General features: G+C 41.2%; 1 protein-coding gene across 2 annotated transcripts in view; it reads right to left on the bottom strand.

Moving 5' to 3' along the window:
- Positions 1 to 5,941: 5,941 nt before the first annotated feature.
- LOC103456934 (diacylglycerol kinase, gamma) overlaps positions 5,942 to 12,224 on the bottom strand; it is an 89,589-nt gene continuing 83,306 nt past the window's right edge. For both annotated transcript variants that reach the window (XM_017303165.1, XM_017303172.1), the window contains 3 exons: positions 11,898 to 11,958; positions 10,863 to 10,957; positions 5,942 to 6,319 (listed from right to left, as the gene is read on the bottom strand). In XM_017303165.1, the coding sequence (XP_017158654.1) occupies positions 6,262 to 6,319; positions 10,863 to 10,957; positions 11,898 to 11,958 (214 nt within the window). In that variant the 3' untranslated portion in view covers positions 5,942 to 6,261. The remainder of the gene's footprint in view (positions 6,320 to 10,862; positions 10,958 to 11,897; positions 11,959 to 12,224) is intronic.

Here is a 12,224-nt window from a genome sequence, read left to right as displayed (position 1 = left end):
CGACTGCGCCGCTGTGCAGCCGCCCCACATCTAAATGTTCTCCATTATTTTTCAGATGATCAGGTGATTCCCCAACTAGGTAAGTTACTAGTTTTATTAACAGCTTTATAGTTWCTCGTAGTCAAACCATTGTTGTACAACACTGCACAGATGTTGTACGTTTGCGTTTTGTATCTCACTTAGCCGTCATTGCAGCCCCAGTGTGGTGTATAGTGATGAGAATTTTGCCGCGGAGCGWCTCAGCAAGCCTGTCCCAGCTTGCAAGCATCTGTAGACATGCACATTTCAGAAAGAGTTAAAATAGAAAAGCAKGGCCTCTGGGTGCAGGACGCGCTCACTGAGGGACAAGATGCTACTCGTATYCTATTAATAGCACTTTGGGAGATAATTCCTGCCTTGTCATCACAGCAGCCAAACCCAAGAAGCCTTGCCAAAGGCTGCTGGATAATAATGGCTTTCTTTCACCATCTCTCTTTTTTTCTCCCTGTGTCCAACACCTAATTCAGTGTCTGCCACAGCCAGTTCTCAAGATTGCTGCTATTCTTCAGATCAGGGCCAAAGCMCACATTGATAAACACCAGGAGCTAATAAAACAACGTTTTCTGTTGTTCYGTATTTGCATTGAGACGTTGGGTTTTAAGTCAGTGACATAGCTTGGGAATATCAGGCTCATGGTTTTAGTTGAACTCTAGACGCTCAGTGTTTGACTTCAGGGGCAGAAAAGAAAGGGGATACACGGATTACACAAAMTTTGGAATCTGCTTCTACACCTGTGGAAAGAAAAACACAAACGAGAAACCACAGCGACAGACAACCATGGCATACATAACGGCATCACTGAAACGCACACGGCACTAAGTAATACAAGATGTATTTAGAGGCAGAATGCATCTGTTAATACCTGAACTCATACCTGAGTAAACACTTGCRTGTGTACTTGTGTGAGCGTGCTTGTGTGTATAAGGTTTCTCCATAGGAATGCTCAGCAGTGGGAGTGATGACCTGTTGATGGAAGGCAGACATGGAGGAGGTCAGAGCCCAGACATCCAGAGGTCCCCCAGAGAACCTCCTCCTCCTCCTSACCTCCAACCCCAGATGGTGTACAGAGAAGGTGGGTGTGGAAAGACCAGGCATCGCTCCACYSGGTCAAATGCGTTGCTGATGCCTGTTGTTATAGGACACATTTAAAATGGGGTGGCAACGAACGATGGAGACGCCCCCTTCCAGAACCCTCAACAGCTGCGTTTCCATTACAAATGTGTACAGATCTTTCTCTATATTCTGCTGCTGTTAAAAAACACAATTTTGCATTTGCATTGTTTTCATGAAATAAGAAAATTAAAATCACGTGTTGATTTTATTCACGAGATAAGTCATTAAAAATCATGGCAGCAATTACATGAGATTYATTCATAATTTAGCCACGGCGCCAGCGCTCATCATCTGTCAGCCAATCAGAGGAGACGTCGGTGTGTGTCAGGCATTGGAGTGACGCACTCTTCAATGAAGATGTTTTGTCAGCATATGAACAGAATCAGGACTTTGTTTAAGCACAAAAACCAGCCTCGTTATGCTTCACCATGTTACAATCAAAACGTAGGTTTTTAAGGATGTAGAATTATCAAAAGGTTGGTGTTTCTGAACCTTCTYCAAACACAGTTTGAACTTAATCAACTAAATGACAAAAACAAAGAACACACCAAATCCCGTCTGTGCTGGTCGGATGGTAAGAAATGTCGCGATCTGTTGGACTTTGAGTGTAGTTTGATTATTTTTCTTCCAGCTTGKGTTTCATTAATTTCTGTGTGTTAGAGCTCCAGTGTTGCTTCCCCCTCAGTTCCTCTGTATCCTGTCCTTCTCGGTTTCAGTCACATAAGGTCAGAGCCTCCTGTTATTCTCATGCTGGTTTCCTTTTCCCCCTATTCCATTAAATATTCCTTTTCTCAATCCTTCCTGTGGGCCTCAGCTCTGCATGTTGRCTCTCAACAACACTCAATGTGACAACAGGAGGATCAAAAGTGACTGCAGTTACAAACTTTTCAGTCAGAATTCAAGACTGAYTTTGGMTTCTTTCAAGAAAGCAACTAATGTCTGTCAGGTCAGGGATGGTAGGTTACAAATGCAAAGCAATAACATCAACAATGTTAATTGGACAATATATGGTAGATTCATAGTTCATAGTAGACACTAGTTCAAGTATTTTAGTCTGACTGAACTGAGCTCAGAACTAGTTCTTGTTAAGGGTGACCTTACACAGCTGTGTTGGTAGAAGTGTGATAGTCTAGTCAAAGTCTCGGGTTAAGCATGACCTCAGGCTGGTAATGCCTAAGGTCATCTAAAGGTGCAATTTGACTGTCACTTTTACAAATGTCTTCTTTTTTATGTATATTTGCTGAAATTGTCACCAAGTTGTGTCAGCTTAATGTGAGACAGCGCCAAGTGGAGAGTGATTGACAGCGCTAAGACCCGCCTCCTGCCTCTGAGTGGTTGTTTCTGGTTAGCACTGGGAGAAGACAGAGGAAMCTTTTTTTTTAGTTTGTTTCTCATACTATACTGTCATGACAKAGCGACAGATTCAACAAAAAAAAATCTGCTTTYATAACAGTTGCATAATTCAGCTTTAACACAGTGATGTAGTCGTAATGCTGTTTTAAAAGTTTACAAAATTGTGTTTGAACAGCTATTGTTGACACTGATTTATTTTAACGTGCAGAAATCTGTTGTGCTCTGGCATAATGTGAACTCATCTCTTGTTGTTTTTGTCTGCGATGGCTTCTCAAGAACTCTTAACAAAATAAATTGGAGTTCAAATGTAGCTTAAGTGGAACCAAAAGATGCCTATCAACTTGCAATTGGATTCTGTTTGTTTAGTTCAGGTGATTAAAGAAAAAGGAACAAAAACATTACGTTAGCTTCTTCTGTTCATCGTCAGATTCTGAAGTGCATTGAGATGCCAGCAGTCAACATTCAGTGAGGGTGACACTGTGCAGAGGCAGATCCAGACTGCAGAGGCTGGACATATTGATTCTCCAGGCCCTCTCGGTTTGATCAGCTTCTGGGTAGCTGGGGGGCAGAGCTGCCCTTGACTCCCTCCGATGCTCTGACCCTAAAGACGCGTCACGCTGCACAGACACACTTTTTCTGGAGCAGATCGTGTGATGCTCTTTTGTTTACAGCAGTCTCCCCTGAACCTGCAGGGTGACTTCCTAATTAAAATGAAGCGTATGGTTCTGGTTCCATTGTTCTGATGATTTCACTCATACAAGCAGCAGCAGCAGCAGCAGCAGCAGCAGCAGCAGCAGCTCTTAGTTGATCCTGGTGTCACTCTAATGATTCCCTGTGGATCACAGCGCTCTGAACTAGGAGCACTCTCTAAATCTATACTGAAATGACACAGCATGAGGGAGAGCGGTCTAGCARTTAATGTGCAGCTTTAACCCACTTTACAGAGCTGTACTGTTATCGCTGTGCACATATTTCTTCCTTTTTAATTTTACAATATGCAAATTGATCAGATAAAAGAAATACCGTGGAGGGTTTATCTTTATTTTAGTTTAAATTATTAGTTTCATCCCTCAAACTTGACTGTAGCCGATTCACTACTTTCCGTTTATCTCAGAAGCTGGAGAATAAAAAAAAACTGTATGAAACTCCACTAATGTCAAAAAAACACAAGTTCGCAATTGCGTTGTTTCCATTAAATAAGAAACATATAAAAATTACGTGTGTTCACGCGGTAAGTAATTAAAAACACATCACACCATCATCCACTGCTTCTTCCTGTCGTCTTCTTTGTCTTTTCTGACACCAGCAACATCTGGTCGTTTATCATGTGACTCATATGATGCGTAAAAAGTATTTTCATTGCAATTTTGCAAAATATACAAATTTTTATACAGCTGAAAACCCACCTGATCCTACACCAAAAACATTTAATCAAAAAAAGTAAGCTTTTCCACGAAGCAAATTTATCTTTGTGATTCTAATTTGCGCAATTTTACGGCCAATGGAAACACAGCTTTAGCTAACATGACCAAGTAAACTGTTACAAGCTAACTCTTTTGCCTTAAGAGCAAAAATGAAGCTCCTGTTCTTTTCAAACAGTCGAGTTATGTTAACTGACAAAAATTAACCCCGTCTTCCAAAAAAAATTATCTTTTTTTTATTTTTATCTTAAATAACTTTTTAACTGCTGTGCAGAAAATCGCCTTTGATCGCTGATTGGCCCGATTGAAATTCTACCGGAGCTGTGGTCCAGTTGTTACCATCGTCTTGACGTGGAGAGGAGGAAATCTTCATCTCTAACAATGTGCAACTGTCATAAAGTTTCTTAGTTTTTTGCTTAAAGGTGTTATTTATCCTACTGCCCTGTAATAGTTGAATATTAAAATCATTTTATTACAATACTGTTATACTGGCTCACAGTCAACTATATGCATTTGTCACCTTCTGCTTCACACACATATGAAGCATGTACAACTTTTTGGATGGTGAAGGAGAATTGAGAGAATGGATGAAAGGCTGAGACTCTCCAGCRGCATTATGTTCGTTTTACAGGGAATACAGGACATGGGGTTCTTGCAGTCGGTCCTTCTCTCCTTCACAGTCGTCATAATGAAACCAAAAAATGTCACCATTGGTGGGCACTGGTGATAATGAATTTTTGCTATTCTGCTGTAAAATGAGAATAAAAAAAACTGATGTGACACTAGTGTCTGGAAAATTGCCTTTACACGGTGAGTAATGGCTCCATGACTGCTGCATGAGACCACCTTCATGATGAACATGACAAAGAACGTTACCTTTCTTCTTCTAATTGTTTTTTTGTCAAAAAAAGAAAAAAACAGAATACATCATACCGATGTTGTCCTAATTCTGGCTTGATATTTGAGCCGTGTTTTTAGCACAATTGACTGAATTTTGTTTCCTGTCATAGGCAAAATGATTTTTGCCGGTTTGTACCAGGCTAAGTATTGGCCTAGCCTTGTATAAACAGCTTTGCTGGAGGCGTGGACTCTGTTGAAGTTTTAAACAACTGGATCAGATTTTATCCAGTCGGTAAAGTTGGCTGTGTCGTGTGTGATGCACCAATTTGTGTGCCGTAAACAACTAACCGCCTCCTAACTGTCTCCATGTTTTAACCGTCTCGTTGCTTATTTATAGCAAAGATAAATAATTTGGAACAAGTCCTCTACAATTATTCTATCCACCTTGTGGGATGAAGTATCACACATTGTCCGTGTGAGAGGATAAAAACACCAGCCATGCTTAAAGGTGCTGCTTCTGGAGCAGGAGCTGTTTTCTGGGTGAACAGCCTCCCAGTGTCACTCTCTTTGTGTGGACAGTGACGCTGGTGTTCCAGCAGGCGTGGACCTTTGGACTTCATTGTTGCTTCCATGTTCCTGAACAGCTCACCCACATTTCCTTTAACCTGAGACTTGGACACAGTTAACTGTTCTAAGCTAGCTTTGGGAAGGGACAAAGCGGGCCAGCAYTGAGCTTCTGGAGCGGTCCCAAGCCCAACTTTTCAACATTTTAAGGCTACACTCAAAAACCGGGTTGGTGCYAGGGCACCAAGAACTGGTTCTGTCAAGAGGAAAGCTTAAATGTCAAACCAAAATTACACCAGAAAGGTGACAGAAAGTGTGGTCAAGGAGTTATTGACCACACTCTACCTGTTTTGAACCTGCAGGTAGAGCAATTCTGACTCTGTGGATCAGAGAAAACCTGATCCTAAATGTACGTTGCATATTCATTCTGCACTGGAGAAATGAAAGAATGAATGTGACCTGCATGACGAATGCACAGAAACCTGTGATTGTGACTAATGTCAACATTAAGCACTTATGACAGAGTAGAGCTCCGTCTCTATTGAAGCTGCAGGTTTATCTTTAGAGATAACCCGCCTCTGGAAGACYGCGGCACAGATAAAGCAAACATGTTTGATTCTTTAGTCGGTTTAATGAGAGCAGATTACATCACACTGGTGAACAGCCTCGTCCGCTAAACAAGGGCTAGCATGCCACACAACGAACCATGCAGGTACCCATACCTCATTTGATATCAAATGAGGTATCCTCATCTACTCGTCATTTGTTCGGATCAACGTGACTGTGAAAGACCATTAGCACAGAGTGGGTCAGTTTATTTGTTAAGGCAATTGATTGCTACAATGGACAGAAACAGATATGAGTCGTGACATGCACGGGAGAATCATCCAGTCGGCCTTCGCGCGGACGTCTATGTTGCCTGCCCACTGGCCTAACCTGCAGGCTTTTTGTTCGCACCCTCCTTTTTCTGTTCGGACCCATCCTCCACGCTAGAACAAAAAAAAGGAAAGCACAACAAATAAACCCAGGGCAGAAATGGAGATATGTCTGATCAGTTGGATCCACGCACTCTGATTTGTTCACTCTTTGTCTCAGCAGGCATGCAGTGATTTAATTAACTTCTGATAAAATATTATAAACAAATATGTACACTCTGTAATATAGGCATCTAAAACCATTCGCTCAGTAAATGTACAGTTACTGTAAACATGCACTCTTTAACCACTGAGTCCAGCTGGCACCCAGGCTCCTTTTCTGTACATGCTCTTATTATACTGGAACATTTCAGCATCGAAGCCGGGCGCTAAGATGGATGTATCTGACAGATGAACATCATCCCAGATTCCTAAACGAAGCCGAAGTGACGCCTGCGACTGGTTTCCATGGCACCTGGCGTGAGCATGGACTCAGTGGCTGTTAAAGGGAGTCAGGGTGTGACGGCATCGAACGCCCAACCCTACAGTGGAGCTCAGTTTGGACCGTCAGAACATCTCGGTCTCCCTCTGCCCTGCAGCAGCACACTTTTCCACATCATCTAATTCACATCATGTGAATGTCATGGCAGATTAAAGGGTTCATTCATATTTTTTAAGTGATGTTGTGTTCACAATTTCATCAGGAGTAGTTTCCTAAGTAGTTGCAATGAAGAAAGTAAATCCTCATTGCAAACAGAGCAGTGGAAGGCTAATAGCTAGCATACATTTAGCTATGTAAAGTAGCTAGATAAGCTATTTAGCAAAAATAGGGTACCCAGTGCTGTTTGTCCATGTTGAGTCCACAATGGTTTCAATTGAACCTCAAAAATATTAAATATACTCACGACTTCCACATTATTGTTTATTTAACAAAAATGAAGCTAAAACTGTAAAAAAAGGAAACTTCAGGATTCAGTGATTCTTGAGAATAGGGACAAAACAGGTCCTATGGATAAAGCACAAAATTTGAATAAAATGTACACAAAATATARTTTTTTCAAATATCTGACTAAACTAACCTGGATCATGTGAGCACAACAATGTATATTTTCCAGGTATTTGCTGAATATTTTTTTTATTTTAAACATTATGGTCGGTGGGTGATGCCTGTCAAAGCCCTTGTTCAGGAGCAAAACTCAATACATTATAATAGTTTAAAATAATTAAAGAAATGCTAAAATTATATATTATGACAATTAAGTATAAGTATTCATTTAAATAATTATAAAGGTATAAATAAATTGAATTAAAACGCATTATTATATTTTTCAACTCCATTGAAATTTGTCCCTAGTTTTTGTCAACACCGTCAGAAATGAAAAGAATGTAAAAAAAAAATCATGCATTATTGGGGGGCACCAGAACTTCTGAGGACCCCATGACCACTTCCTTTCTCTTCCTTTGCTAGGAGGGCTAGTTAGCTCTGGTTAGCTTAAGTTATTCTTTAGTTTTTTCTTCTTTTTATTCCTAAGTTGTTTGTCACAACCATGATGTGTCAGCACCATAACTGACAATTTACAAAACTTTGATGAAATTTTGTGAAATAAAAGCTTAATTTTGGTATATTGTAAAGATTTCATGGACCTGATGAGCTACAATATGGCCTCCTTCAGAATAACATCATATAAATTAAGGTAGTTTGGCTTTTTGTCAACTCCGTCAGATGTTAACTCCATCAGTTTTTCTGACTCTTTCAGTGAAATTGTTGTCAAATCTCACTTAAATGTGCAATTAATTMATTTTAATGTATTTTAYATAAATTGCATTACTTCACATGCATGAAGTTTTTCATTTTACTCACTAGTTTGTCACCACCTTCAGTTCTGTGTCAACTCCATCATGCAGTGTCAACTCCGTCAGATGGACTTTTGTTTTAAATAATATTTATTTTGTTTCTTGAAAAACATTGGTCTGTAAAATGAGTAAAAATATCTCTAATAGGGTCATTAAAAATTATTTTTTATTTATTTTTGTCAGATGGTGATGACAACATTCTAGGTCAGGTCGATTAAAAATGTAATTTTAAAAAAATGTTGCAACTGGGAGCCTGCACCTCAGCATCTTTACATTTCCAAAACATTATTTGTCATATTTGCATACACAAGGTTGAGAAATAACAAAAAAAAAATTATGAGAAAATTAAAACCCATTTTGTCCCTATTCTCAAGAATCACTGGATTAAATACCTCGAATTTCCTGACTGACTTGAAATCTCCCAGAATTTCATTGAGGTCTGGACTTCAACTACTAGACCATTGCAACTTTGACTCTATGCAGGCATTATTTTGTGGATTTGCTGTTGTTTTGGAGTCGTTGTTTGGTTGATGAAGCAGTTTCAAACTTCTGCTGTCAGACAGAAGACCTGACCTCTGGCTGTGGAGTTCATGGTCAGTTTTGTGGTTCATTCGGGTGTGACTCTTTCTCTCTGCATCCCTTCGGTGAAAGCCATACTTGTTGAGTCTCTGTATATCTGTCCTGTCACAAACTTTAGCATTCACCATGCAAACTGGTGACAGTGTGATCTAACATGTAGGTCCTTCGCTTTCATTTAGCTGTTTCTCTGTCCATCTGGTGTAAATTCGCTAAGACCTCCACTTCTGGAGAGCTTGGCAGCTGCCTTACTGCTACTTCGCCTCCTCAGTTACTGCTAAGTTTTTAGTTTTTTATGCACATCGTTACCATTTTAGCTTCATCTTTATTTAATAAATAGCCACAGTGTGGAACCTGGTGTGTGTTTTTCCAGACTCGAGGTTAGATTTGAATCATTTTAGAACCTGGCAAAAAATGCGTTTTGGTATGGTAAACTTTTAGAGTTCAGCTGGAGTGAACTTTCTTTGCATCATGATTATATCATGTGATCTGATTAGACGGACTGGAAAAGTGCTTTTGGAGAGCGACTGCAGAAGTGGAACGGTGATCTGAGCCAAAATTTGCCACATTTCAACAATATATTAAAAGACATTCATGTGTACATTTACAGTATATGTGCGCTAGGCCTACTTTCCAGAAATATACATATTCTATCTGCACATACTCTTCTAATATACTTTGTCGGGACAGTATACATTTGCTATAAACACCAAACCAAGCTTTAATATTACTACGTTTTTCATTTCAAGCATTTTTCTTTTTTCTGGCATTAACTCCTGATGGACCTTGGTGAAGGTTTTGGCAGCACTCCCTCAAAGTTTGACTCAACTACTAAGGGTCGAGTCTCAATAGCTGCATTTCCATTGACCGCATAATTTGGCATTTCAAAAATAAACTCGCTTAATAGAAACACGCCAACTTTGAAAAAAAAAAACAAAACTCTTGTTTTTGGATAAATAGTTTTACCGTTAGGATGAATGAGGTGTTTTTTTTTCTTTGGCCGTCTTGAAATTAGTGTATTTTGCAAAACTGCAAGCAACAGGATGTTGCGGTTCATGAAAACCACAAAGAAGAAGATGGCAGGAAGTAGTTGGAGGATGATGGCGTGGCGTGTTTTTTTAACAACTTATCGCGTGAACAAACTTATTCACATGTAATCTTAATTGTGTTTCTTATTTAATGGAAAGAACTCAACTGCCATTTTGTTTTCTCCATCATTAACCTAATAGTGACAAAAAATTTTTTCACATTTGCAATGGAAACGCAGCTAGTGACGGAGACCCTCCCTGCAATAGACACACAAGTTTGTTTGACCTGTCGATGTTGAACTAGAACAATAAAAGTCAGAAGTGGCCCGCGCTTCAGCTGCCCTCAGGGCTTTTGACGTCACTGGAAATGTGTGTTGTCTTGAAATCAGGAATTTAGTGTTACAGCACATGCATCACTTTTCTAACGGAAAGCAAGACTGAACCACATTGTCTCTATGATCTAATTTCAGTTCAGACTGATATCGCAGCAGTAGTGGAAGTTTTCCGTGCCGGGAGCCTCCGCCGGGTCGTCCACACAGCCAGGGAAAGTGCTCTAAGGGGTTTTTCTTTTTGTAGGACAGCGATACTACAGATACTAAATCCCTGCATGCTTCCGTCGTTTTCGGGCCACTGTTACACCACGACGCCATCAATCTGCAAGCGCAGTCAGTGAATAATGAATGAGGCTTTTCCTTTGCTGTGGCGTGATGAGAGTCTGTGGGGAGACCTGGAGACGAGCGCTCTTACAAGCAGCCGTTGTTTCATTATTCATACGGGTTCTTCAACCAGGACCAGGATCTCACTCTGTTCACCTGGATGCTCCCCCTTCCCAGTCGTAGTGTTTTGGATGGACATGTGACCTGCCTCTGTGACCGTCTGGACCGAGCAGCAGAACTCAGCTGGCCGGGTCGTACTGATGTGCGACTTGGGTTTTCAAGTGGCTGAGGGAAAGGATGTTTGTGGACTCCAGGGTGACGGAGTTCTGCCCGTTCTGTCCGTTGTCACCTCTGTACGTTCCGAGAATAAAATGTCTATAGGCCGCGCAACTTCAGGAGCAAAAATGAATTTCAACTTGGCAGCAACTCGGCTGTTGTTTGGCAGCAGGAAGTTGCAACGTTTAAGTGTGTGTGTGTTTCTGAGCCGGGGTGTTTGAGCCCTACTCGCGGCTGAAGTTGCGTTTCTTGAAGGTGAAGAAGGTGGTCTTCTGAGGAGGGCCCATCAACATGGGGACCTGGTTTTTGTGCGTGATGATGACCTGAGAGAGAAAAGAAAGAAAGAAAAAAGATGGAATCTGCTTTATAAATGTAGCTTGAACTATGCTTGACAAGCTTGCTAGACTGACAGTCATCTTTTATTAGAATTTTACAGCAGCCCCCACCCACCCCAAAAAACGATGAGAGAGGCTTTGCTGCACAGTGACAATTAACTGACTTCCCCTTGTGAGACGAATAATGTGCTGTGAGATTTGAAGGAATGACATTGTTGGAGGTCAAAGCCTGGCACGGGCAGAATGAAAGAGCCAAGCTTAGCTTACCATGTTAACTGTCTCCGCTAGCTTGCTATATTAGCTTGCTATGTTAACTGAAAGGTCTGACCTCTACGGCCCCATTCTTCATTCATACTCCTTCAACCTGATGCCTTTTGTCCATTACATCCCCAAAATTCCAATGCATTTTATTTGAGGTTTTATGTGAGAGACTGGCACAATGTAGCGCACAACTGTGAAGTGGAAGGAAATTCAGATCGTTGACCTCTAAATGTCTGGAAGACAATGCAGTGAGAGTCTGATCTGCAGCGACATGGTAACTTGTCAAAGTTAAAGAAAGAGAAATGCTGGTGGACGGCCTGATGGGGGCTGGCACTCAGGTTCAGACTATCGTTGTTCAATCAGGACAATGACAGAATCAGAGCTGCAAGAAAATGTTTAGTCAAAGTCTTTACCTGAATCCAACTAATAATGTGTTTACATTGCTAATGTGTTCCTAACATGTTTGACTGCTTAATACGGATGCGTTTTGATGCCTCTCTGTATTCTCTTTGATATTTTTGATGTGGTAAAACAGATAGCTGAGAGAAGCCCTTTGAACCATTTGACTAAATACTGGTAAATAGTGATAAGGGGCTACCTGCGGTGGTCAGGGCGGTTGGAATTTATGAATGAAAGGGTTTTGGAGGAAACAAATGGATCCTCTCACCGTGCAGGGAGGCTGCATCCAGGGCTCCCCATCGATCTGCATGGGCAGCCGCCGAGAAGTCCTGAAACAGACAGCAGAGGGATGGCAGGTGAGGAGTTGGTGTGGGGAGCAGAGATTGGCAAAGGTGAGCGAAGGTCGTGAAGGTCAGATATCACACATGTCTGAGGCCAGAGGGACGACTGTTAACTCTGTCCCAGTGTCAGGGTCAGACACTGCTCTCTTTGTTCCCACGGGAGCAGATCCCAGACAGGCCCCCACACTTTAAACTCCTCAAACCCACTGTTCACACACACACACACACACACACACACACACACACACACACAC

Source organism: Poecilia reticulata, linkage group LG2, assembly GCF_000633615.1.
Source record: "Poecilia reticulata strain Guanapo linkage group LG2, Guppy_female_1.0+MT, whole genome shotgun sequence".
NCBI lineage: Eukaryota > Metazoa > Chordata > Actinopteri > Cyprinodontiformes > Poeciliidae > Poecilia > Poecilia reticulata.
The sequence above is the reverse complement of the archived record's forward strand: the minus strand, read 5'-3'. Positions and strand labels throughout refer to the sequence as shown.